The sequence below is a fragment of the Limanda limanda genome, chromosome 4, assembly GCF_963576545.1.
Source record: "Limanda limanda chromosome 4, fLimLim1.1, whole genome shotgun sequence".
Taxonomy (NCBI): domain Eukaryota; kingdom Metazoa; phylum Chordata; class Actinopteri; order Pleuronectiformes; family Pleuronectidae; genus Limanda; species Limanda limanda.
Window position 1 is genome coordinate 3,438,916 of NC_083639.1, and position 27,245 is coordinate 3,466,160.

General features: G+C 41.9%; 1 protein-coding gene across 1 annotated transcript; it reads left to right on the forward strand.

The window, feature by feature from the left end:
• The first annotated feature begins 1,362 nt into the window (after positions 1–1,362).
• snta1 (syntrophin, alpha 1) lies at positions 1,363–27,245 on the forward strand. The gene is made up of 8 exons (XM_061070314.1): positions 1,363–1,657; positions 7,819–8,004; positions 22,679–22,874; positions 23,126–23,315; positions 23,922–24,052; positions 24,496–24,692; positions 26,009–26,196; positions 26,572–27,245. The coding sequence occupies exons 1-8, from the start codon at positions 1,363–1,365 to the stop codon at positions 26,662–26,664; spliced, it is 1,476 nt and encodes a 491-aa protein (XP_060926297.1). The 3' UTR covers positions 26,665–27,245.

Genomic DNA, 27,245 nt, shown 5'->3' on the forward strand with positions numbered 1-27,245 from the left:
TTGGTGGATCACATGTTTCTCTCACATGTTTTATTCCCATGTTTTGTTGTCTTTCCTCACTCTTGCTCAGGGGTTAAGGACCAGAAACTGTATGTTAACGACAGAGGAGGTCGCACATCGTTAAGCCCTGTGAGTCAAACTGTGATTAGTGACTAAGGGCTATACAAACAACCTTTAACTGACTGATTGATAGATAATGTGCCCCCCAATAAACTTAACCTAATATACAGCAGCAGAGTTCACAGTCATGAGGATTTGATGCCAGGGTTCAGTGTGAGATGTCCTCCTGGTGTCTCTGGTCCTGGACACATGTAGTGATGCTTGTCTTCCTGACAGGACGCCTGTTCCTCCAGCTGCAGCTGAGGTCTCTGGGTCTGCAGGGCGCTCTGCAGATTAGATATGTGATCTGTGCAATCAGTGCTCTTAATATAAATAAATAAAGGAACCTCATCATGTGTGACCCACCCACTCACAGTTCATTAATGGAGGGATTTAACTAGAAGCCCTTTGAACTTTAACTGTGTGTGTGTATGTGTGTGTGTGTGTGTGTGTGTGTGTGTGTGAGTGTCAACACCATAGCTAATCGTATCGCCCTCAATTAACTTTACTTCTGCATAAACCTCTTTAAAGACACTGAGTACAGAGGGAGGGGGGGGGGGTGAAGAGAAGCAGAGAGAGGGAGAGAAAGAGAAGGGGCGAAAGAGGGAGAGAGAAAGAGGAGAGAGTAAGAGAAGAAGAGAGGGGTAGAAAGAGAAAGAAAGAGGGGGAGAAAGAGAAGGTGAGAGAGGGGAGAGGAAGAGGAGAGAGTACGAGAGAATGAGAAGAAGAGAGGGGTAGAAAGAGAAGGAAAGAGGCAGAGAGAAAGAAGGGGAGAAAGAGAAGGAGAGAGAGGGGAGATAGAAGGGGAAAAAGAGAAGAGAGGGGTAGAAAAAGAAGGAAAGAGAGAGAGAAAGAAGGGGGAGAAAGAGAAAGAGAGAGAGGGGAGATAGAAGGGGGGAAAGAGAAGAAGAGAGGGGTAGAAAAAGAAGGAAAGAGGGAGAGAGAAAGAAGTGGAGAAAGAGGAGAAAGAGTAGAAGAAAGAACAGGAGAGTGGGGGAGGAAGATGGGATCGAGGGGGGGAAGAACAAGAGGGAGAGATACAGAAGGAGATGGAAAGAGAAGTAGAGGTATAGAGGGGGGGCCAGAAATGAGAGAGAGAGAGAGAGAGAGAGAGAGAGAGAGAGAGAGAGAGAGAGAGAGAGAGAGAGAGAGAGAGAGAGAGATAGAGAGAGAGAGGAGAGACCCCGTCCTCCCCTCCCTCCTCCCCCTGTCTCTCTACAGGACCGCCAGCCCGTCTCGAGTTATTCCAGGAATGCGTTGAACATGGCGGCCGCGATGAAGGAGCAGAAGACGGGACTGCTGGAGCTCCGTGTGACGGTGGACCGCTGGACCCGGGTCCTGGCCACGCTCACCGGGGACACGCTGACCGTCAACCCGGGCGAGGGAGCCGACGAGCCCGCCAAGCCCGGCCCGAGTCCCCCCGGCGGCGGCGGCGGAGCCCTCAACGGAGACCCCCCGAACCTCAGCTCGTCCCCGGTCCCGGAAACCATCACCAACGTGAAGCGGACCGTGCGGGTCACCAAGCAGGATGTCGGCGGACTCGGGATCAGCATCAAAGGTAAAGAACGAGAAAGAAGCTGTCAGAATCAGCAATGGCGACTTTCACCGGCAGGGCACACAAGTTTGCAGCCGGAGTTTGAGGAGCACTTTCCCGGCAAGGACGACGACGACGTCCCGGTTCACCGAGCTAACTCAAAGTGGACCGTCAGTTTTATTAATCAAACTTCTGAGCTTTATTTTATCAACATGAATTCTTATAAGTTCTTAACAAACTCAGGTAACAAACTCATTTTTTCTGCGTGACGTGTAAAAGTTGAAGCCGAGGAAGCATGCGTCCGTCCCGCGGTCACCGGACACGCTGAGGAGTCACGGTCGGTTTCTACCAGCGTGGTGATAAACCTGTGGAGCTGAGACTACAGCAGGAACATCTGAAAAGTTTTCTTTCCTCCATAAACACCCGTCATAGTGAATAAAGTCTCTAGAAGCTGTCAGGAATAAGTTGCTCTGCAAAAATCTAAAGTTTTTTTTTTTTTTTTTAAAGTTTTGATTTGGTCGATTTATGAGTCCTTTGCACGTGGGAAAGTTTCAAGTGTTTATCATCAAATGCACAACAATAACATTAACCAGTCGCTGGCAATGAAATGCTTGAGTCACCGGCTTTCTAATAAAACTTAGTAATTAAAACCAAAAAAAACTGAGTGTGACATGTTGAATTGGGAAAATATTGTGTCTATATCGTGCCATCATCGCCTTGGTGCAAACTAAAAGCACTTTACACTACAGTTTTGCCATTAACACGTATTAATACACGTTAACATATGTGCAGCACTTTCTATATCAGACATCAATCACACACTGCCAGTATATTACCCATGGACACTTTTATCACACAGAATTAGGGGGGACTGGAATCAAACCAACAACCTTCTGGTTTGTAGACAACCCGCTCTACCTCCTGAGCTACACTCAGAATTTGATTTTTAATCTCTGAGTCACAGGATAACATCTTTCAGGTTTGTGGACGTCCCGCTCTCTCCCTCCAAAGAAGTTCTAGAAGCTGCCATTAATCTATTTTAATTGCAACAGCAAAACTTGTCTGCTATTTATGAACCAGGTGGACACATACAACCAGGAGATAACATGTTAAATTGAGAATCAATTTTATAAACCAACACAATAATAACATGTCAACTTTGAGTATGTCTTTTTCTGTAATGCAACTTTTAGTTTTCAGCTTAATATGTAATTGCGAGCCGAATATATCTGAAGAGTGCTCAGAAAGATGGTTGTGGGAACTAACTGTGGCTGAACCAGTGGCACAAAAACAGGATAAATCCATCAGAGTTTCTACAGTAGTAAATTGACTGCATTTATATAATACTCTTGTTGACTGAATGGCCTCTCAAAGCAGTTTGCACAACAATATTCATTCACACAGTCATTTCCATTGCACTGAAAAAAGAAAAATGTTTCAATTGGTGCCACAGAATTGAAGTTTTTTTAAGTGAAAGTTATCAATCATGTCGGATTGTAAACAAGTTTATTTTTCAGTGTGCTTATGTCATTCTTTTTCAATCGCACCTCATTCTCACATTGGTGTCAGAAGCAATTTCGGGTTCAGTATCTTGCCCAATGACAAATGAGAGAACCCGGGGATCGAAACCACAACCTCCTGACTGGTGGACGTCCCGGCCACAACCTGTAAGCAAGCTGGTTTGGCTTTCGCTTAAAGATCTTCATCACCGGTCGATTCACTTTGTAACCGAAGACGAGCAGCTCAAACGTGTACAGACCCTGCTGCTGCACATCAAGGTCACACCAGCGTACGCTCCTTCGACTTGTCAATGGGAGAAGGTTGTGACCTCTCCATATCTTACAAGCCCGGCTCACATACCTGCAGTGTGTACTGTGCGGCGGCTGATGAATGCCTTTACCTTGTTTCCGTTTCCTTAACCTGCAGCAACAGGCCACTTATCTCAGCGGCGATCTCAACGTGAAGAAACAGGGCAGGGTTGAACATTCGGAAGTTATGTAAATATAGAAGATACAATAGATGTTCCAGGGACAATGCCATCTGAACAGTATTTATACATTGCATACATCTAAGTGATGCTTTTTCCATCTTTTTTATCACTATTTCCGTTTAGTTACAGACTTTAAATCTATTCTTCTCCAGTGCCTCACGATATGGTTCAATCGCCCTAAACTGCGCTTATTTGGGGTTATCATGGTGAAGCTCAGGTTTTGAATTGTGCTCTATCACAGCTAAGTTAGTAAATGATGTGGTGAATCATGGTCCTGTGTTCTGATAGGGTTGTATGTGTGCATTATGTTTGAACGTGCATGCATGAGAGTTAGCTACAGCCTCCGCCTCCTGACAGGTCTGCAGTGGACAAGTATTGGCAGGTTATCACTTGGCCGCTCAGCAGTGCATAGGGGTTGGTTTGATTGACAGCCGCTGGAGTCTTGCTCCATTGTCGTAGACGTTTGTCACTGTGGCTGCTGCGGACATGTTAATTTGAGTTCTCCCATCGTTGCCACCAACAACAACAAAGCCGGCCCCTAATGACGTAAATGTAATGTCCATCTCTCTGGAAAACTGGAGGCTTTGAAAATCAGACAGCATGTGATTAAAACAAAATCATTGCTGCCACCCTGCTGACTTGACACTGTTGTGATGCCTGGTTGTTCAAAGGCGAAGATGAAGCGCGGGAGGAGAAGGGGGTTTAGCAGAGGGATAGAGAGAGAGAAAGGCCAAAGAAAGAAAAAGTGTAAAGCTAATGAAAGAACACGGCTAAAGTTGTTGTGGGCTAACCGACACCACATTGTGAACAGCTGAGAGGAGCAGTCCTCGGCCGGCAGTTGTCATCGGCCAAAGATGAAAGCTATGTGGCTGGGAGGGAACTACTCCACTAGTGTTAATTTTAGGGAGCCCACCCCTGCTTGCAGAAAAGCACGGAGGCAGTCAGCCTTTTCTCTCGCATGTCTAAATTTAAGAGGGGAGCCTAGGAAGTGAGGCTCCTGGTGTGTCGACAGGCCCACTGGTCAGAGGGAGGAGGAGCTTGCTGATGCAGACCTTTCTGCTGAGCTACTCGGGTGTGAGCTTGCTGGGTGGTAGTCGACCTGAAAAGTTTGGACTTGAACACATTGTTTTAAATGTCCCTGTGGGCTTTGCCCCATTTATGCTGGATTTGATGTAAATTGAAATCAGTGGTGGACACCATATTATGAAAGACATTCTTTAATGCCTGAACTGTATATATGGACAACAGGACAGCTCCCAAAACTGAGGCCAAAGCGCCGCAACTGCCTCCTGGTGGCCGTCTGCAGTATAAGTCATAAATGCAGCCTCCTCCATGATAGTGGATGGGACACGGACCAAACTAAAAATTCTAATGTATGTCTGAGTGTTCATTTGTCAGGTAAGTTTCGCTTACGTTAGGTATTTGATGCCGTAAGAATGGGGTAAAACATAGCACGGTTTACAACTGAAACTCACTCGTGATTGGTTGAGCCCATTTGTTGGCAGGACATAGCTCCAACCCAAATATCGCTACGACACAGACTTGTGCAAGATGGCTGTGTTCGAATGCAGGATATTTTGACTTTGTGGGGAAAAGTGGGGACCTGTCGTCCATTAACAGTCTATGCCTTCCAGTCTTATCAGGAAACCAAATTATTTTGTTTTGTGTTAAAAACAGTTTGGTTGCTCTATGCACTGCACGCTGCACAGCTGTGGAAGTTTGAGGAAGTTAAGTGCTTATCATGCTACATTCTTTGAAAGGAACATTATCAACACAAACACACTGCAAGCACAAAACTACCTAATTAGGTACATGTCATTGTTGTATAACCCGGTACCATTCATTTACCTGTCATGGGCTGGCTCCTCCACCACCTCCACCACCTCCGCCGCCACCTCCCTGCTGTCAAGTGAGTGACAGGCTGCCAGCTGGCGGGTGCTGAACTGTGTTTGCCAGAGGAAGTTGGAGGAAGAGGGGTGGGGATGGCAGGGATTGGAAGGCAGCATTGGAGGATTACAGGTTGTGCAAGGAGTGGCAGACATATTGACAGTATTTTTCCGTCAATATGTCACGGATGTTTATTCAGCCGTCATTGTCAATAAAAGGTGTTTGACATTAGAAGTATGTGGAGGCGTAAAGGTGGAAGATGGATCATGCCATTGTTGTTTGGCCTCATTTCCCTTGACTGCCCCACTAAGGTCAGACTTTAAACTGTAGTTTGTATAAGGGTGAAAAAGAAACTTCTTATTTTACAGAGCGTACACTGGTATATGTTTTAGGCTTTAATGGAAATACTGCTCATTCCCATTCAGTTTGGTCAGTTTTCATTTTGGACCAGCAGCTCAACACTAGTGTTGTATGTACTGTATATTTTACAAGGCCATTAGAATAACTTGTAAGTTATTATATACATTTTATTAATGTGCAATGCAGGTTAAATGCCACAGTTGGGGCTACAGTCTACACCTCAGCAAACCAATACCTGCCTACCTAAGTTGTGCTCAATTTTGACTGTTTTCTTATTTAAGACTGAGTAGAGTACATTTATATGTCAATGTAATTTACATGGAAATTGAGATGATGGGGACATCCTTAGGTTTTCTCTATGTTTTTTTTACTGTTTTAATGTTTATTCTCCAATTTAGTGCAAATCATTTGACAATTATTGAATTTCTATATTCTTGACATAGACACAGTTCTCAATAAATGCTGGGTGTCTGGTGTTAAAGCTTTCAGCGTATTATAGGTGATACAGATAGTAAGTCTGCAGTTGTGTATTGGTAGTAGAACTGTGGACTTGTCATGCAGTGAATAGGGATCATGGAGTAATGTAATTCGCTATAATTTCTAGGGTTGTGCAAATTGGGGGTAAAGGTAACCTGAAGGTTAGAGAAGCAGCTTGTGACTGGAAGGTATTTAAATGTAATCCTCGAGCTGGGAAAGGTTTGCGTAGGGGTGAGTGAGCAGGACACTGACCTCACAGTGCAACAGACTATTAAATTGACATTTAGAATCGCACATTAATAATAATTCCATCCTAATTGTGGTAGATACTGAACACTGATTAGCTAGAAAGTATCAGCCATGGCTGAAAACTTAATCTGTGACAGCAAATTGTGGCAGCTTTTCTCCTGCAGTATAGCAGGCCGAGTTTAGCTGTTTTTTCTATTCTGTTTCCTATTCTCGTAGAGGAATGTCTCTCCTCAAGAGTTGGCATGGCATGTAATCACTGCATTTGTCCCTTCATAATCTTTCTTTATCTGCGATACTGTTGTTTTCGTTGATAATGCTTCAAATCAGCAAAGCTAGTTTTCTACTTAGCCGACTTGTCATTCCTGTAGCTGTGGATATATGCACAGTTTTATTGTTTTCTTATTAAAACTATTCTAAATAAAGATTTTGAATCAACGTTTGCACTCTGCTGTCTACATGCACTGAGGCATTGAATCTCAACAGCTGTGCGACATCTGCCAAAGTGATGAATTCGCCATGCATTCCAGATCAGCTCCCTGAAGGGGGTTATCAGCACAACCCTGGTGTTGCTGTGTTGAGAGCACTGCACTGTAGCCTCCAAAGGAAGATGTATGAGTTAAATCCTAAGTAATCACCTATAGGAAGCAACCTGTGGGAAATGTATTTTCAATTAATTAGATGTAATCCTCTTTGGATAATTTCTCCCTTGCCTGAAGGTCAGAGTCCAAGTGATAGCTGATAATAATGATGATATTTCCCATGGAGAGAATAAGCCTGCTGCAAGATTAGCAAGACCATCAGCTTTCTTGCTGACCTTTATTTAACGAGTAAGGTGGGGATCGGAAGAGACAGAACTTGAGGATAGAGGTTTAACTGATTACATTTGTATTTAATGCTGAAATATAAGGGAGGTTAGTGGTTGAAAACTAAATAAAGGTAGCATACGGGCTGTTTTGTTCAATCAAAGCTACTAACCAAGCTCTTCATTTTATAATTTTGTTTTTTCTTATTTCTTACTCACCCATTGTATGGATTGCATTGGTAGTAAAGAACTTATTTCCAAGCTGCTCTGTGATGCTGATCAGGGGTCAAATGTTCAAGTGACATGGTTGAGTAGTTTAAGTGTGGGTGTATGTTATCACAGACGCAACAATGTAAAACAACAGGTTCCATAGACAATGATAAAATGAAACCTCATTGTTTTTTCTGTCTTGTAATGCAGGTGGGCGGGAGAACAAGATGCCAATACTTATCTCCAAGATTTTTAAGGGCCTGGCTGCTGACCAGACTGAGGCTCTTTACGTTGGTGACGCCATTCTGTCTGTCAATGGTTATGACTTGAGGGAGGCCACACATGATGAAGCTGTGCAAGCGTTGAAGAAAACTGGCAAAGAAGTCATCCTTGAAGGTAAGGTGTTTTTGATTCTGAACAGAAGTAATGCAGAAATGATGGAGATTTTAATCCTGTGTTTCCCATTTATTACTTTGGCCGTCAAAGTCGAGTTTTTTTAAATTATCCAAAATGTTTTTTACACTTTTCATTATAAAATAAATGTTATTTACTTGTGTTTTGCTCTGTTGCTTCATTGCAGTTGAGTGCTCAAAACAAAACCCCAGACTCAGATGTTGTAAGAGGCTTTTCACTGTCACAAACCATGTGGCAAATAATCATAAAGATGGAGGCAATATCAGCTGCTGTTGCAACTTTAAATTTGAGACTTGGCCCAAACATACACAGTAGAATGTGGTATATTGCAATATCTATCCTCATCTGGATATGAAATCTGTTCTGTTGAATGGAAAAGAGGCATTTCATACAAATTTCTTAACAATCAAATAGTCAGAGAAGGGGAGAAAATAGGTGTCTCTCATGAAAAACTTCAAACCTATGTTATCTACACTCCTCAGCTCCAAATTGATACATAAACAGAAAGAATGGGAACTTTTCTTATCTTTTTGATACATTTCACTCTGTTTGAATTTTCCTTGAGGGGCCATATGCGATGCACTGAGACAGGCGAGACGATAAATCAGAACTTTGATCAGGTTTCCTCCGAAACATCTAAATAATGAGTTGAACTGAAAGAGCAGGAGGAAACCAAAGACTCATATTTCAAGAATATAGTTGTGGCTCACACCTCTGAGCATCCCAGCATGCTAATGAGCAGTCTTCCTAAACATCAAACACCTTTTGACGATGATCGAAAGTACTTTAAGCTCATGCTAGCGCAGTGGAGAAGTTATGGTCTAAGACCTGCTGTGTGAAGAGGAAGGTTTGCAGTGGAGTCAGCAGGTGTTTGCAGGTGTTCTTCTCTCCTCTTGCTCATTCATCTGAGCAGACAGAGGTAATGTGCTGTATCACTTCTTTTCTCCTTTTCTGTCTGATCCTTACATTTTAGTTGTGTGTGTGTGTGGTATGAAACGACATAGTGGGACTGATCTTTAGTTGAGAGGACAGTGAAGAGAGGCTTAAAAGCAAACCCTTTCTCTTGCCAACTGGTTGCATCACAAGAATCCTGCATCTCCCACTAAGCTGACAAAGGTTGAGTGATGATTTATACAGGATGTTACTTTTCAAAAAGAATATGTTTTTTTATCAGGAACCACAAAGCTTGACACGTTTTATGTTTTGCTTTTATAATTCTTTCTATAGATCTGTACATTCTCTGTGTCCCTGTCCATGTTCTGTGAGAGAACATGGACATTGTCTAACAGTTACGTTCAGTCAAGCAGACGCTTCCAACCATAGGCGTTACCAACCTTTGGTTCCAGATGAATGAGCATGTCAAAGTCTCACCAGTTACTAGGATAGAGAAACAGTAACAGTTTCTCCTTTAAAGCAGCCCCAAATGAGCTGTATGAAATCAAAATGACTCAGTGGGTGTAACATTAGATACACTTTCCATCTGAGAAAATGAATGTAAAAATAGGGGGAACACTGAAACCAGAGTTACCAGTTTTCCTCTTGACAGCATTTCTGTGGATGAACTCACGCAGTGGGCCAGCGCCAGTAACAGTCAGTCAGCTGAGCGGAAACAGCCAGAGCTACAGCCAGGGGAAATCATTGCAAATCCCCCTGCTTGCCTTGTCCACAGTCAGGCAGAAAAGTGTTGATATCAGACGGCTCAACCGGCGCTGTTCTGTGATCCGTCATGTCAGGAATCATTTCATGGGTTTCCCTCCCCACCGAGGACCTGATAGAGGAGTGAAGAGAAGTAAGAGGTTTGAAGGCTCGCTAAAGTGAGAGGGTTGAATTTGTGTGTATTTTTTGATGTTCTGCAATTCCTGTTTGTGTAGAGATATCGGTCTAAATCGAGCAGGATTTAGAGTACTTTTTTAAGGAATAGAGGAAATAAAGAAGGAAAGGTTTTGATTAATACTTGAGGGTGTTTGTACGTTTCAGATTTTATTTCAAGGCTATTAGTGCATCTTAAAAATACTTATGAATACGACAAGATGTTCACTGCTTGTTTTGGTTAAGGCATTTTATCCAGCAGTCAGAGACAAGTTCCCTCCTGGCACCACCACAGTGCTAAAGGTCAGAGTAGCAGTGTTTCTTATGTGCACAGCAACTAACTCTCCACCACTGCTGTGCTCAAGGCAATTTCCATTGCTGTGTGAAATTCATAATACAGAGGGCCTTGACTGAGATCAAGGAGAAACTGCCTCCATCACATTGAAACATCTTGAATATGTGAATCAGAAGGATTTGAATGTGCCAGATAAGTACTTTGACAACAGTTCAGCAGTTAAACAAGTAGCCTGTTGGGCATTTTTTGTGATGCCCAACAGGATTTCCTTGTCCTTTTTGACCTCTGCGGAAGGCAAGTTAGGAAATATTTATAATATCTTGCATTAAACAGTTCTCACCTTAGATTAATGCAAATGTGATTGTTTTTCACGCAGCACATGAAAGATCTCACACATTTAGCAGTGTTATCAAGGTGAAGAATGTTTTCAAGGTTGCTAGGTTTTTTTGTGTGTGTGTGTCTTTGTGTACAAGATTTACAAATTGCAAAAACAAGAAAATGACTGGAGTCAAGCTGAGTTAATGTTCCAAGCTGTGTGTATGTTTTACAACTGCAAATAGCTTCACTTTATAGCTTTGCAATAAGTCAATGTCCGATCCAATTTCTTAGCAGACATCAAGGGCGTCTTCCAAGTGTCAGCATGAGGTGTGAATGTGTTTAAAACCCTCTTCCTCCTTCCCCAAACCTCTTACCATAAACACTATTTCAATCTGTCTGCTTGAAGAAACAAACAACTACATTAATGTTTATTCTCAAAACCTCTTCCTCTTTCATATGTTAAATCTAAAAAGTGATTGAACAATCAATATGTGTGTGAGGAAGAGAAAAAACAATAAGGTCAGATAAACAAAACAGGCCATGTGAAAACATAAAACCACAACTGCCTTCACTTTCATCACAGGAACATTTACAGACTCACTTTTATTTATGGGCCTGACAGGACTAGTGCCACTTCCATACTTAAAGTTTGTGCTTATGAGGAGGGTTAGAGAAGAGGATGGAGAGAGCAGTTGCATAGGACAGCTTCACATTTTACCACACCTTATTATCACTCCTGAATATGCCTTTTTAATACAGTCATAGAGTTTCTGCCACAGGCATCAAATGTAAAATAGAGATGAGGAGAGAATTAAAGAAGCTGCAGTCGTGTATGAAGCAGCTCTAAAGGGACTGGATGAGCGATGTAGTACTCTGCTCTCTGAACTGTCCCACTGCCTTCTACCCTGTTTTAATTTGGATTCAACTCTCACTGAAGACACATCCATCATTGCCACCTGCTTGCCTGCCAAGACAGGGCTCATTCCACTACTGTATGAAGAAACCATGGGGCTAGGAAATTGTGTGTGTGTGTGTGTCCGTGCGGGCATGTGTGCATCTGCGAAAGAAAGGGTGGGTGGTGGGAATAGTTCACTGGTAAAGCTGTTCCCTGGGTAACCAGTGTCTGACAGAAAAGCTTACACACAGTAAGTATACCACCAAATGCCAAAAGTATACTTGCACACATGGAGACTTACACCCACAAACAATGTGTAAAATAGAAACTGAGGTAAGTTTGAATGTGGGGATAAGTTAAGGGTGTAAGAAGGTGCATTTGTGCATAAAATGCAGGTGTCAGTGTGTATGTGTGAAAGCTCTCCATGTTCCAAAGGGGTCAAAGAGCTGCTCCAACATGGCTAGTGCAGTAGAAGAAGGTAAAGCTTCAGTGATGGACAAGGAAAGGAATGTGAACTCTTGAAAACCCAAACAAATCTTATCTTTGACTTTCCATAGTAGTGATACATACTAATTGAATTCACAACCAGCCATGCCTATTGTTCATGTGGTCCATATACAGGACAGAGTCAATTATAAACAGGACGACTGGTGGTTTAATGTCTCGCGGTTGAGCCAGCGTAAAAACACTCAAACATATGATCGATAGCCGAATAGAGAGGATTGAGCTTACGAGGCCTATTTTAAGACCCCTGAGAAGAGATGCCAAGCCCTGACTTTGCTGAGCAACTGTGCCTCATTAGTTTACCAGTTTGAGTGACTGGTGATGTACTTGACCTTTTGGTTTAGTGAATTAATGGAGAGATATGTTTTGAAATACACTAGTTTAAAATCCAACCACATCTGGAGGGAGAAGTCTTTTAGCTGATCCTTACAGCCACAGAAGGACAAAGCTGCAGTCATAGATAGGGGTCAGATGTTTAATGCATTCATGTGGGAGTAATGATGTCATCTTAGACAGTCTCCTCTCAAACGCATACATTGTATTTGACTTGTTTGTACATACAGTAAGTGATGAAAAGTAAGGCTCAGAATGAAAGAAGACAACTGCACTAAAAGCACATTATTTGTCAGTTTTGAGCTCTTAGGCCCTGTTCCAATTCCTCTCCCTTGGCCCTACATCTTGATATGAAGTGCCCTTTGCTGGAAGTGTCCACCTCCAAATGGAGCCACAAGGGTGACGGCTAAAAAATCCTCCCCTAGGAATTGGGACAACACTCGCTACATCATCAACAGCCAACCAATGTTATCACAGTGACAATCAACATCAACTAACAACCATTATCAACCGACATTTTTACAACATATTTGACAACAGCAGGACACAGGTTACAGATCGATCTATTTGTCAATACACAGCCAGTCAGCATGTTTACATTGTGTTATTTCAATGTAAAGTTAGTTCTGTACATAGAAACTTCTTCCCTTTACTGAAAACGTTATAACATGAGCAGTGAGAGAAATGAGACAACACTCCCTCTTCACGGCCACGTGGCAGAACGGAGGAGTACATATCGATACTCCACCTTCACAGCTCTTTTGTTGCTGTCTGTTTATATTATTCTGTCACTCTGCACTACATCACAATTGCTCCTATTGGTCGAAGGTCGATCCATTTGCGTCCAGGGACATTTTGGTCTGCAGCCGCAGATAACACTCCTAGGAGATTGAACATAAACCCAGAGGTTCCAGACCCATTCACTAATGCGAATAGCTTTGGCAATGCCAGGCTGGGTAGCTCGTCCTGCTTGGCAACAAAAAATACTGAAATGTACCTTTTGAAATTACACTTTGGCCCATGTCTAACAACAAAGTTTGTCGGTGTTGAACAGTGAGTTCATTTTGGTTCTCGTGAGGGTATTAGCCTAATGCCAGTCTGAATTTGCGATATCCAGAGGAACTTACTTTTCCATGCTTTTGTATGAGTGTGTCTGTGCACAAGAGAGAATGAGGACCTGAGTTAGGAAAACCTAGTCTGTTCTGCCAAGACATTTGACTGCTGGCTCTTTCTGTCTTGTCCTTTTCATTAAGGTAGTTGTGCTCAGGCTCAGTGCACACACATGGATTAAATAGGCTTAGTTATGGAAGCTGTACGGTTGCATGCTGTCCCTGGTCCAGAGCCTCCTTTATGTTTGAGAAGTGTTCTGGACGTGTTGTAAGCTGTATCACGTCTCCAGATTTCTGTCATCCCTGATGGGCTGCTTGCCAATTTGTAAGCTTGAACTATTGATTGACTTTGTACAAAGTCTTAATGTTAGTACCTCGTTCAGCTAAAATATGTGAAACAAAACTGTTTCAAAACATAAATTCAGAAATATTCATATGAGACTCATCCCAGTCAATAATTTTTGACAACCGGTAAAATTGGTTGTGTCCCAGAGACCAAGTCCTCACTCTAAGAAACAGCCTCTCTCACTGCAGCTTATGACCATCATGGCGGATATACTCTGAATGGGAATCATTACATTTTCTTATATGAAGTCCCAGTGGACTCTGACAGAGTGGTTGCACTTTTGACTGTATCTAATGAATCTGACTACATTGACTATATCATTTCCTCTAGACGGTGCATTTACCCGTCACTTTAAAACTGCCAGAATGTGAAATTTAAATATGGGAAAGCAGGAGTGTCTATCAGGAGTGCATGAGGTGAGATTAGATTTGAAGAGGTTCATTTGTGTCTGTCAGCGCTCTCAACAAGACCTAACACCAAACCTAATCTCTCCCCCTGTCTCTCTGACATGCACACACACACATATACACACACAGCTCACTTCTCCTTTCATCAAATCCCTTTACTTACTGCATTTGTATGGCTGACAGGTATAGATACAAGTTGTTTATTAATCTGCAACTACAGCACAGAGCCCCATTTAAACATAACATCACTTCCTCATAGTTTTGGTTACTCAGGTATATTCAGGGAGAACAATGATCATATTGAAGTAGTAACGTCTGAGCTGGTGAAGCAAGGACAGACACTGCGGCTCTTTCACAAGGATGAAGAATGCATACTCGCAGTTTTAGCTTCATTTAGCTTTGAGGGCTAAAACTCTTATTTCCTATCTACAAATCAAGCTCTTCAAGGACATGTGGGTGAAGCTGCTCAAGAGGAGATATTTACCAGACGATCTTTTTTAACAAGATACTGTATATAATTCAGCCTTATCTTTTTACACTGATTCAATATGTTTAAGTTAGCGTGTTGGAATATAGTAGCTTTTTGGAGAAAGGTTTTGATTGGGACACAGCACATAATGTAATCTGTAAATATACTGAGCTCAACCGCTTGGCCGTGAATGTGCACACATCCAAACTGAAGGTGGCCCCTTGAACCCTGCCAGACATGTTGGAGAGGCAAGTGAGATTTTCTCAATTCGTCTTTTGCCCAGATTGCAACAGCTCAGTCAGAGATGTGAGATGTTAAATTTATGTGTTTAAGCTAATATCTATTCATGTGGTGGGTGGCAGCTGCTTTTCGAGCGTTCTTCAGTTGCCCTCGTGTTTGTCCCTCTTGTGTCCCTTGCTTCTCAAGGAATGTCTGCAGCATTCTGAACTTTTTGAAGAAAAACAGCCAAAGTCCATGTATTTCTGGGAAACCGGAGTGTGCTCAAACATCTCAAGAGCTGCTGTTGTTCTCCTCTCTCCCTAATCAGTCTCTGTTTTGTGTATGTTGTTGTCTGCAGCATGATAATCCTGTCTGTTTTTCTTCCTCTGAGTCAGACCACATGGATTAATGAATTTCTTTTACTGTTGGTGTCTCAGACATTGCGTGGAAAGCCTTTCACGCTGGATTGGCACAGTCAGTGGTGTGTCCTCTGCCACTAAGGCCCACTATGCTGTCTTTACTACATTTCTGGTTCGGGACCCATTAACTTTCTCCTCCTGAAATGTTTTTTAAAATACAGGGACAAAGTAGAGTCTATTAAACAATGTTGCAGTGTTACCTGTAGCAAATACAACTGCTTTTCTAACTGGAACACAAAGTTAAAGTCCATGCTTTTCCGATAGATCTTTGTAAATGGAAAACATGAACCCAACCATTGCTGATACTGGAACTTTATGTGTGATTTGAGGAACCTCTTGGCAGCGTAGTCGGGTCTCAGCCCTGCTTTAAGCAAGCTGAGCGATGTCATAACTGCCTTTACATATGTAGAGCTGTGCCAATGACATGCATATACTTTAAAACCTAATTAAAACCTCCTTGATCTCACTCCTGTGACAGAGTAATTATTACTTTGAAAATAAACCTTTCCCCTGAACGCCTCAGCAACTTCTCGCTGGTATCCCACTACCTCTTGGATCTTTGTTCTCAATACTCTCTTCTGACAATATGCAGTGGCAGACAAAAAAAATCACCACTGCACATTTAAAGCTTCATTTTATTGTAAGGTATTGAGTGTACTTTGTGTATCTAAAAATAACACTGTTCTGTGAAAGAATGTCTTTCTATTTGTGGGAGCATCATTAGAGCATGTGGTCCCATATCCTTTATTGACAACGACCTTTATAATTTGATGTAGACTCTTTTGCCAGCACTTGACTTTCTTGGTTCAAATAAGTCTTACTTGAAAATACTTTTTGTGTCTCTAGGCCACATAAAGACGTTTGCTGAACTGGCTTAATTTTCATTAAAAGTAAATACATTTCAGCCGTGTTTAAGCAGCGTTGCAAATTTGCTGTCCCTATGAATTACTCTTTTAAATATTTGATTAAAAAAAAGACTGAGCAGTTAAGTTAGGTAAAAGCTTGTGTATTTAAATCAAAACTGTCCAGTGTGGTGCCGTTACCTCACAGCAATAAGGTTCCCAGTTTGAATCCTGGTTCTGTGTGGAGTTTGTATGTTCTTCCCTTGTCTCTGTGGGTATTCTCAAGGTACTCCAGTTTCCTCTCACAGTACAAAGACATGTAGGTTGGGGTTAGGCTAATTGGACAGTTGATGTGACTGTGAGAGTGGTTGTTTCTGTGTGTTGGCCCTGAGTTATGCTGGAAACTTGTAGTGGGTGTACCCTGCCTCTCACCTAGTGTCAGACTGGATTGCAGCTCCCCCTGCTACCATAAAAAGGATAAACTGAACCGATAATGGATGGATGTAATAACTGTCCACACCAGTCATCTGTTGCCTGAGTCCACACTGTCCTCTAGTTGCTTGTGTCCTGAGTCTGAGTGAAATCCCTGCTGGGAAACCTCCCAACGCTCTGCACACAAAGTTCAGTTCCCTCTCCTTCAGAGCTGCTGGCCCGTAAGGACATTGTGCTTCGACTCAGCAAGGAAATGGATTAACTCGCAAAATAACATAGCTTTATTAAATCACAACTCTCCCTCAGACGCTTCTCCCTCTGTGGCGTCAACTTTGCTAAACAGGCCCCCTCCGAATCCCACTGCCCTGATCCAGGGCCCCTGATAAATTGGTGGCCAAGTCTTTGTGCCACTCTTCTCACTTCATTACAGGCTTAGACTCCACTGAACCATCTCACAGCATTGTGCAGAATTTGCAAACTGGGGAGGGATGGAGAGAAGGGGAATGGCATTGGAGGCTGTCTGTGCAGCCATTATCAGGATTAAATTGGTTATTACACACGGTATAAATACATGTATGCACGAAACCATAAATAGATGAGAAGGAAATGAATAATAGTATCTTCAATTTGACATTAACTTTGACCATATTGCTATTATAAAATCGAGAAGCAGACGTTTACATCATTTCAATTCATCAAATGAAAATTAATTGTAAATTAGACTCATTGGTCACACAGCAAGTTACCACTTTGAATCACAGTGTGCAAACATATACAAACCTATTACTGGGAGAATGAGTTACTTTGCGCCTCAGACAGGAAACAGATCTCCAGGTAGAAAGTTATAAAAGAGAATTTTGAAATTGAAGTGGGAATGTGTGCAGCCGAGCCTTCTCTTCCCTCTGTTTTTGTCTTTCGCCAGATCCTGTTCAAGTTTTCTTCACTTTCACTTTGTTGAATTAGGATAATTAACTCTCTTGACACACTATGCAAGGTAATCAAATCTGTACTTGGGCAGTGTGTGAATTTGTTTAAATCTGATTCAGGGTGCTCTGCCCACTCTCCCTGTCTGCCTCTCTGATACCATACCTTACATCCACCACCCATGAGGTTGGCATCTATCCATGATTTTAATGAGTTGGGCTATAGGAGCTATGAACTTATCTAAACCATTCTGAACAGGAGAAATCTTCCGATGATGCTGCCAGGAAGAGACACATGTTAATCAGCAAAACACTGAGGACAAGTAGCCAGCATTAATTATCTGTACTTCAAAGAGATAAATAAAAAGAAGCACGCACGTGGACTTTTTCATTTGTGTGGACACAAACCTCAAAACAATCACAAATAACATTTTAGTCTTAATTTTTAAGGATTAAATCAATGTTTTTTAAATAATCCCTTGATGATTCTATAATCAGTATATTAACAATTAAACCACTGATGAAATTACTTATGCATAACTTTAAAGCAGTAGTGAAAAATCCAAAGCTCTTAGCCTCTTATTTAGGTTTGACAACTTAACTATTTAGATTTTCATCCAATTATCTTCTTCAAGTTTACAAATGCACACTACTTGCATAATTAAAAAACTGAAGACAGTCGACGCTACAATAAGCTGATGAATGAAGTCTCACATCTAAGAGCTAAAAGGCCGAATGTATTCTCAAGGTTTGTTGGAGACAGTACATGGACGTACTGTATATTTGTTGGACATTTATAAACATGACTCCTAATGAATGCTGATGATGCTATATGGTTTCTATGAGGTGCTGGTATATTAGTCTTGTGTACAGCTTGTTGGATTGGCCCCAAGTTGCCAACATGTCCTTATTCAATTTGCACTGAGCAGAGCCTTTTACAGTTCAAAAAGTAAACTTATTTGTGCTATATGAAAACACATGTTATTACAATTTCTATCACATATGTGCAAACATGTGTGTTCCTGTTCGAATGCTTAACTTTGTTTTCTAAATCTATAAAATAGAAGCAACATGTCTGATGTTGTTGCATCCTCTAATGCACAGTCCACATCCCAGCTACTCCAAAGCTATTCCTTTCCCACATCATCAGATCTGATTGGCAGACGCATTAAGTTGGCCCATTAATGCCTTTCTCCCTTTACATTTATAGACCTCAACGCATTGAATAGAAGCAGTAATTGTTCCCCGTAATTTGAGCCGTTATTTATGACATTGTTTTGGCCCAAGACATCGTTCCTCGTTGGCGGCGTAACATGGGGACATTCTTTGCCTGACATGGTTTACAGAGCCAACTGCATGCTTCTGAGGTCGCTGACTGGCCAATGACATTCCAGCTGCTCCCACGGTAACCAGTCCCCAGGGGAGGAGGGGCTGTGTCTAGCATTAGTTTAGTCCCTGACAAGTCAATGCCACTTTTTCGCCACAAGTCAAGAGGCGTGTTAATGACTGCCATCAACCTGATGCTTTTATGAGTGGACACCTGATGGTTCAAAGCTTTTGAGAATTGTTTCTACAGTGTGTGTGTGTGTGTGTGTTAGCTTTTTCAGGACCTTTTCCAGAAAAACATTGACTTTGTTAGGACCAGTAGAGCTCATTGGGGCAAATGGGGGAAAAACATAGGTAAAGATGTGAAGTGAGGTTAGGTTAAGGTTAGGCTGTCCACAATGTGTAGAGGAGTCAGTGCATGTCCTACAAGTATAGCTAATCAAACTTAATTTATTTTATCAAAAAGTTAGTTAGTCAGTTAACCAGCATTTTTGGCAAGTATTGATTGAGCATTTAAACTTGTGCCATAGCAGTTGGGACTTTCTGAGAATCTGGAAAAGAGAAGAAAAAGCTATGGTGTCGAAACTGAATTGTCTGGAAATGTGAGGTCAGGATTCATGGGGTTCAATGTAAAGACTTTAGCAGGAAAAGCTTAGCGCTGGATTCTGCAGATGAAAATAATAAACTTTTCATATTCACATGCATGTGCACACATATACACACGGTACAAAAGTAGTTTCACTGGCTGCCAGATAAGCTAAAGTAATAACAGTGCCATCCCAGCTAATTTTAGCTCGGTATTGAATGTGCCACCACTGGTACTCATGGCAACATATCTGGCTCAGCTTAGCTGCATGTTTAGTCTCTCTGTATTGCCTGTCTCACACTTTCTTATTCTTCTTTCTTACTCTCAATCTTCTTTTTCTTTCTGTGTCTCATTCCTCGCTCAGCACCCCCTTTCTAATTCTCCATCCCGCTCTTCTCCTCTTCTTTTCATTCAGCGCTCTGTTTTGAAAGCTATCTCGTCTGATTTGGTATGTGGGGCCACAGCTAATACCGAATAATTCTAATCTGGGAAACACAAATATGATAATTTTCACATTACATTTCTCGGAAAATAGTTAAGCCTCTATACAAAAGTAAACATTTCATTATACCTGCAATAATTAGTGTTTTCTCCCAGCCGGTTCTGCAGTTTGTGCAGCATGAATCACAGACATTAACCCAGTCTTGCATAATACGATTTTAGTACCTACAGTCATGCCCCTGCTCTGACATCTTGAAGTTCTTGAAGATTTTATTCTTCAAAGTGTTGCACTAGTTTTCCCATCTGGCTGCACTGTTCTGCCACCCACACGTGGCCTTTTCTTTTTGTTGAAATTCTGCCGTTTGTTCATATTCAGTGTAGGGGTCAGGAAGTCTTCTCTAATGGCTTCCACATGAAACAATAATAGAGGGAATTCCAATTCCATTCAGTCTTGTGGCCTCGCACACCATATTGAGATCGACCACATCAATTCAGAATGGCCTTGGTCCAGCAACAAGAAAGCAGTCGGCTACCCCATGTTACAAACATCAGTGGGTTGGCACATGAACAAATAGACAGAAGCTAGTTTCCATGAAACATTACACATTCAAGTTGACAGCTACTTCAAAGTGTAGCTGTTATACATAACTGTCTCACTGTTGGATGTGTTTTCCCAGTAAATTTGTTTTTTGTGTACATATGCACATTTCCCTTTGTTGGTTGAGCTGGTTGGTGTTGGATAGTGTAAAAGAAGCACTTGCATTCAAGATTAAGTCCCTTCTACAAACAGAAAACTGTTTTGTGCACACAAATTCACTACTTTACATGGGAACGAGAGTCGTGAGCACTTGCAACCACAAACGGTAAATGCCAGTCTGATATTGGCAAAACTAAAATTTAAATCAGAAACAAGAAATCCGAAAAGAAGAGTACACATCTGAGCAAATTCCACTGCCAGTTTTCCGTTCACTGTATCGCAGACACAAAGTCAGAACCATACCACTGCCCACACACAGATATTTTAATACACAGCACATTGTACGCTCCTGTGTGTGTATTTGCATGTAGTTTTGTGAGATAATGTTTGTATTTAACCCACTTTTTGTGTCGTAAAAATGTCCCAGGAAACATCACTGGTACATCATACAGATAGAGAAAGAGGGAGTATGTGAGGATTTAAAAAGCTCTGGATCCAATGTGGACAATATGGATGGATGGGCGCACAGACGGATGAATGCACTGACCTCCCTGACTGCTCTTCCAGTTGTAAATGTTGGAATCATGCTTGCAAAGGAAAACTAATTTAACACCAAATAACATTTCTGCAACACTTTGAACATCGGTGTTGTGATTGAACATAGGTGTCTGTCATTAGAAGCAATTTGTCTGAACAGAGACTTGTCAGCTAAATGGGAAAGAGAGGCTGGAGATGATGTGTTGAGACACTGAATTAGGATAACAGTTGTCCCTCCATTCTGAGGATGAGATAACAAGAGAACAACCCAGCTTCCTGCCAGGCTTATTATCATGTGCTAGATGCCAATCGTGTGAACATTGAATCTGTATCAGTCATATCCTTTTCAACCGAGTTGCCATGAAACCATTCCAGACCAGAGACTTATGTATGCCTGAATGCTAAACGCCCTTACTTGAACTAGCAGTGTGACAGATTAAGTGTCCAGAAGCAGCTTTACTGGGATTGAGAAGCGGTGTTAGGCGTCCTTCTCAAAGACACTGCAGACGGACACTTCCATGACGACTGACCCTTTAATCGACGGATCACTCCGCCACCTCTTGACAAAATATTTTAACAAACCATCTGACAGACTGAACTTCTGAGGCTGTATTGTGGCAGCCTCATCGCTCCTCTTGTTCTGTGCACTGACTCTCTTGCGTACCCTCTGGCTAGACTGTACAGTGCAAGACGAGCACTTCACACTTCCCCAGTGAAACCAGAGCTCTGCCTTGAGCCTTCAGCCTCATGCCTTGCCGTGTCCTCTGTGCTATTTTTACTCCAGTAGTGGCTAAGCCAAACCCATACCACAGCCTGCTGGACTTGAGCTGAGACCATGTGTTTCCGTGTGCATGTTCTATGCATGTCTGTCTGTGGCTGCAATCATGATTAATTGTGCAAAACTTCAGTAAAACTGGATTATAGGCCACAGAAATTGTGTAATTATGGGGGGGCCCTTGTCTTAGAGGTTGAACATGCTGACCATGTGCCGCAGCTTCACGGGTTTGAATCACTTCAGGGACCTTTATTGACCTTCTCTCTCCTATGATGTTAAATCGATGTAGATGCCAATATCTAATAAACACCCATCGAGTGTCTAATTTAAAATAATGATCCGCAACAGCATGAAGTCTCAAACTTAAGGGGCAGCAATTCTTTAAATATGAAGATCATATTAACTGTTTAAGCTATGAAATTATCTAGGACTGAAACAAACTTACATTTATCTGATTTATCTTGGAATAACAAGGATTCATTTTGCAGGATGACAATGCACAACCACGATGCCGATGGCCATTATTGGACGGAATTTGACAACTCAAATCATGAGTTTTAATGGATTTGATCTCCTCTAGCTGTGGCACATTCTCTAAAGTAAAACAAATGTTCCCGAAATAACAAGAATGTCCAAGTGGTTTTTAATTTGGTAAATTATACTATGTGTGTGTGTGTTTACCTCTTCATCAGAATAGAATATGTAATACACCTCAAAATAGTTGCCATATAAGGAAATGTTTTTTCTTTATAACTGAGAATGATACATGTTGTATAATAGCTTCTGAGTAGAAGTGAATCGTTTCCAGATGGATTTCCTGCAGGTTTTTTGAAGCCTTTCTGAAAGTGCTGCTACAGTTTTCAACTCATATCTGAAGCCAGAGGCTCCATATTAATATCTCAAAATTCCTTTTCTCTCCCTCCTCTATCCTCTCTTCTCCCCTTTCTCCTTATCTAATTCTCACTCTGCTACAGTGAAGTACATCAAGGAGATGTCGGCCTTCTTTAAAAACTCGGGTTCTCCTGGGGCTGGCCACCCCTGGGACTCTCCCCCCTCCACACCTCAGAGGGGCACTGATATCTTCCCTGCTGAGGTGAAGGAGCCCCGCAGCATCCCGCTGAAGATGTGTCAGGTGTCTCGGAAACAGTGCCCCCCAGACACAGAAAACAGGTACTACATGAAACATACTACTGAAAATAACAGAATGGTTTTGGAGAGAATATTGTCAACGGCACTTTTACTTCTTGAGAACATATTACTCAGATATTCTCTTTGTTAATATCTGACACTTCCTCTTCACCCCCAAGCTTTTCTTTCTTTGCCATGTGTCTTTTATTTCTCTAGCTGCCCTTTTTCCCACCTCCATTTTGTCTCCCTGATCACTCTCTCTCTCTCTCTAATCCTCTCATCTCATCTGCCAGGTATTTCGAGGTGATTTCATCCAACAGAAAGAACTCTGTGTTCCTGCGTGCAAAGGACCCTGCCATGGCCCAGTCCTGGTACAATGGGATCCAGGCAGGCGCTGCCAACCTTTTACCGGGAGTGAAGGAGGAGATGAAGAGCATGCAGCCTGGCATGGAGGTGAAACATCTGGGCTGGATCGCAGAGCAGGTATGCAAGAATACAGCCGTGCATGGTTCTGTACTTCAAAACAGTGTCTGATGTTTTGTTTAGGATTCTGTTTTTTGTTTTTTTGCTTATTAAATCATGTTTGTTAGTATTTTGTTTGTATCCTGTAGTGAATTGTTCAATATGTTACACGCTCTTGATGCAAGTCTGGTTCAGGTTTCAGTTTACAACCCTGCTGTTCCTGAATGGACCCTGCTTATTCCCATGGGCACTTATTGAATGTCATAAATGTGCTATTAAAAATAATCGTAGAAAAGCATTGGAGGGATGATGTGTTGTATACAGTCAGACTGTCCATAGGAAGCACGTGGAGCTTTTAACCACCCTCTGCAGGCAGACAGACCTCGGCTTAACACCAGCCCTTCTCCTGTAAGAGCGCAGTGTGAGTTTGAGCCACAACCTCTGACCAATTCCGAAAAAGTTTGATGAAAATCCATCCATTGCTTTTTAGTTAATTTGTACACACACACACAAACTCACACACACACACACACACACACACAGACAGAGTTTAAAACAACAACCTGTTTCCTGCTTTGTTGACGCAGATAAGTTTGTTCAGTTTTGTTCCGTATGTCCACCATGCAGGTGACTCAGGGTCCGGAGAGACCAGTTATGGCTGTGTTGACTGACAAAGACCTGCTCCTGTATCCCACCTTGCCTGAAACCATAGACGCCTTCATCAACCCCTCCAAGAGTCACCCGCTCATCACCACCAGGTCCACATGCACGAATGTCTTCTTATACAGTACACACATACACCACGTACACTACAGATATGCACACAACACAGAACTGGTAGTTTTCTAAACTCAGTGGATCTGTCCTCCACCCAGAGCAGCCCAGCATAGATTCAACAGAACTTTCCCATGAGTTATTTTGAACTAGCCAAAGAACACATATTTACTCTTTCCATAACCAACTTGCTGGACTACTCACCACATATCGTCACATTCATTTGGAAGACATTAGTGGGAGCAGGACCTATGAGTCATGGTATTTCCCTCCCTTCTTTCTCTCCTGAGGTCTTAACATTCCACTTTTCCCGCCTGCAACCCTGTCTCTCTGTAACACACCAGCATGCATGATCTTTCATCAGCTTTTCTGGCTCCATTGTTTCCTATAAATCTAAGTCCCCTCATTTTCTCATGTTCTCCTGCAGACTGGTCCACTCTGGTCCAGGAAAAAGTTCTCCTCTCCTGGACTGTGAGCTGTCTTTTGGCCTGCGCTCGGGGACCAAGCAAGGCGTGGAGACCCATGTGTTCAGAGTGGATTCTGCCAAGGACCTGTCCACATGGACTCATCTGCTGGTGGAGGGCAGCCACAACGCTGCTGAGCTCATCAAGGAGGTCACCACGGGTACGGAAGACTTCCAGTTCTCTGTCTGAGCTGGTGCCTCAGTTCCTACACCTACATGTTAACAATTTATAGTTGTAGTACAAAAGACTCTGTGGAGATGCCAACATTGCGTTGTCATTTCAGTGGCCATCTCTAAGTTAAAGGTCAAACTCAGGTTCTCTGGGAAATATAGTGCAAATAATAATGTTCCAAACAGTATGAACCTGTAATAACTGAAAAATCTGCGAAGTACCTGCCAGTTGTGCATTTTAACCAAGTGAATGTTGTGTTAGCAGAACATTGTTTCTTTTCATTTCTCTGTACAATTTCTACAAAACAGAATATTTGCTAAAAACATTTTTTGTGTCTGAATAGAGAATAGTCCCTTTGTCAACAGGCAGACTGGAATCTGCTTCCACTGTCAACTTGATTGACAGGTCTATTGTTTCTTTAGTTGGCAATGTTTACTGGCCCTGAAAACATTTGTTTTTCAGAGTAAAGCAGTATAAAATGCTGGGATTAACAAATTTCCTTGGATTAGATTATTCCTTCATCTATAGCACAAACTCTTCAGTCTTATCTATGAATAAACCTCAAATTGTTTTCATCCAAACAAAAACAGCTCAGGCTCTTTGCTTCTATTCAGCTAGCAAATAACAATGATTTAGGGACGACACTGTTTTGCTGAATGTCTTCTTTCTCTGCAGATTTCTTCTGTCACCATGTTTCTAAAAGATTTGTTTTTTTTTGTTTATTTTAATGTTTTAGAAAAAGGTAGAAAGGAGACAATAGTTTTTGTATCAATTGCAGTATATAAATATATATGTGGTGTTTTTTGAGCCCATGTTTGCTCTGAGTAAAGCACACAAATACTCTCTTTACTTCCATAATCCACATACAGCATTTTATACAGTAGTTAATTCAGAAAATGGGATCATCTTGCTTTGTGACGTGCATTAGTTCACGTCCAGTGCAGTTGTAATATAGATATACAGTGCCATCTGCTGGTGGGTCTAGGGATTTTGTTCAATCATGTAAAGTAGTTTAATTTCAGTATCAGAAGTGGGCTTTACTTTTATCTAAGATTTAGAATTCGTCTCTTTTCTGAACCATTTGTATTATTTGATCAAATCAAATCTTTCACATCTCTTATTGCACAAGAGTATGACATTGAGAGGATACAACCAAAAGCTCTGGGCTCTACATCAAAACTGTAACTGACACGATAAATGGGCAATATAAATCTGTATTTCTCTGTGAACCACTCCATCTGGGAGCTTTTAAATCAGTATACTGCCCCTCTGTGTGCTAACCCTGTGTTTCCTCTACCACGGCAGCCTGTAGCTGGAACGGGAAGGAGTGCAACCTGGGAGTGCACATCGACGAGGGCTTCACGTTATACACAGAGGAGATGGGTGTCAGGAAAAGTGTTCTGCTCCAGCAGCCCTTCGAGCGCCTGAGGATGTCCTCAGACGACGGAGTACGGATGATGTTCCTTGACTTCGGAGGCCCAGAGGCAGAGATCGTAAGTTACCGTTATCTATAGGACATTTCTCGGTGTGTATAAGTTTTGATATTGTGAAACTATCATCAACGTAAGCTTGAGCTGTTATATTGAATATGTCATAGACAATGGAGTCTGCTCAGTTGTCATAGAAATGGTCAACAAGCAATCTGCTGATGAGGACTGCATGTTCCCAAGGTCAAGGGTTTTGCTTATTAAACGTATTGATGTTTAAAAATCTATTTTACAGGATTCAAATCTATTCAACTGTGGGTTGTTTACTTTTTTATCAGTCTGCAAATATGTGTATAAGAAAGTGAAAGTTTATCTGTATTTATTAATCTTTATCTCTTTTTCCTCTCTTTTCTGTTCCATGCTCCTCTTCTCCTCTTGCAGCAGCTGGACCTCCACAGTTGCCCTAAGACCATAGTCTTCATCATCCACTCTTTCCTATCTGCAAAAGTCAAGCGACTCGGCCTCCTGGCATGATAAAGGCCAACCTTCACAGAACATCAACAATAGGGTCTTCAATAAGAACACACACACCAGAGGACTGGGCCGAGGAAAAGATGTTCACTTATCACTTCTTTTCAGATTTCCTCGGCCTCTAAGACCATTGTCTCTGGTCTGGCATCTTCTGGTTATTGTAGTGGGAGGAAGAGAAAAACAGCAGCATTGATGGACCTTTGTTGAATTTGTAGTTGTGAGGTCAAGAGAGTTTTTTGCCACTGAAGGGATCTGACTTCTGTTGAGTCCGTCACGTAGGTCACAACACTTTGTGATGCTAAACTACGTGATCACAGCAGCTCGCATCTTAATGTTTTTAAGCTTGAACACCCAAACATTAGATTTTTCTCTTTGGTCCCATTGTTAAGTTTAGTTTTGTTGGATGAGTCACAGCCGAGCTTTATCACCAACATGCTTTCATCTTTCAATCGTCGCTCAGAGAAAGTTATTTCACAAATGTCCTGATTGATGTTGGACTAACAGTTTTTTGTTGTGAAGGCAGCTGCTCGATCAATGGTCTGTGCTGAACAATTAAACAACACGCTGTGGATGTGGATGCTTAA

What these genes read in the sequence shown, in the direction of transcription:
- snta1 (XM_061070314.1), top strand. Translation starts at nt 1,363, where the DNA reads ATGGCGGCCGCGATGAAGGAGCAGAAGACGGGACTGCTGGAGCTCCGT. An exon ending in ACTCGGGATCAGCATCAAAG is followed by an intron (nt 1,658 to 7,818) that starts GTAAAGAACGAG and finishes CTTGTAATGCAG; the next exon opens with GTGGGCGGGAGAACAAGATG. An exon ending in CAAAGAAGTCATCCTTGAAG is followed by an intron (nt 8,005 to 22,678) that starts GTAAGGTGTTTT and finishes ACTCTGCTACAG; the next exon opens with TGAAGTACATCAAGGAGATG.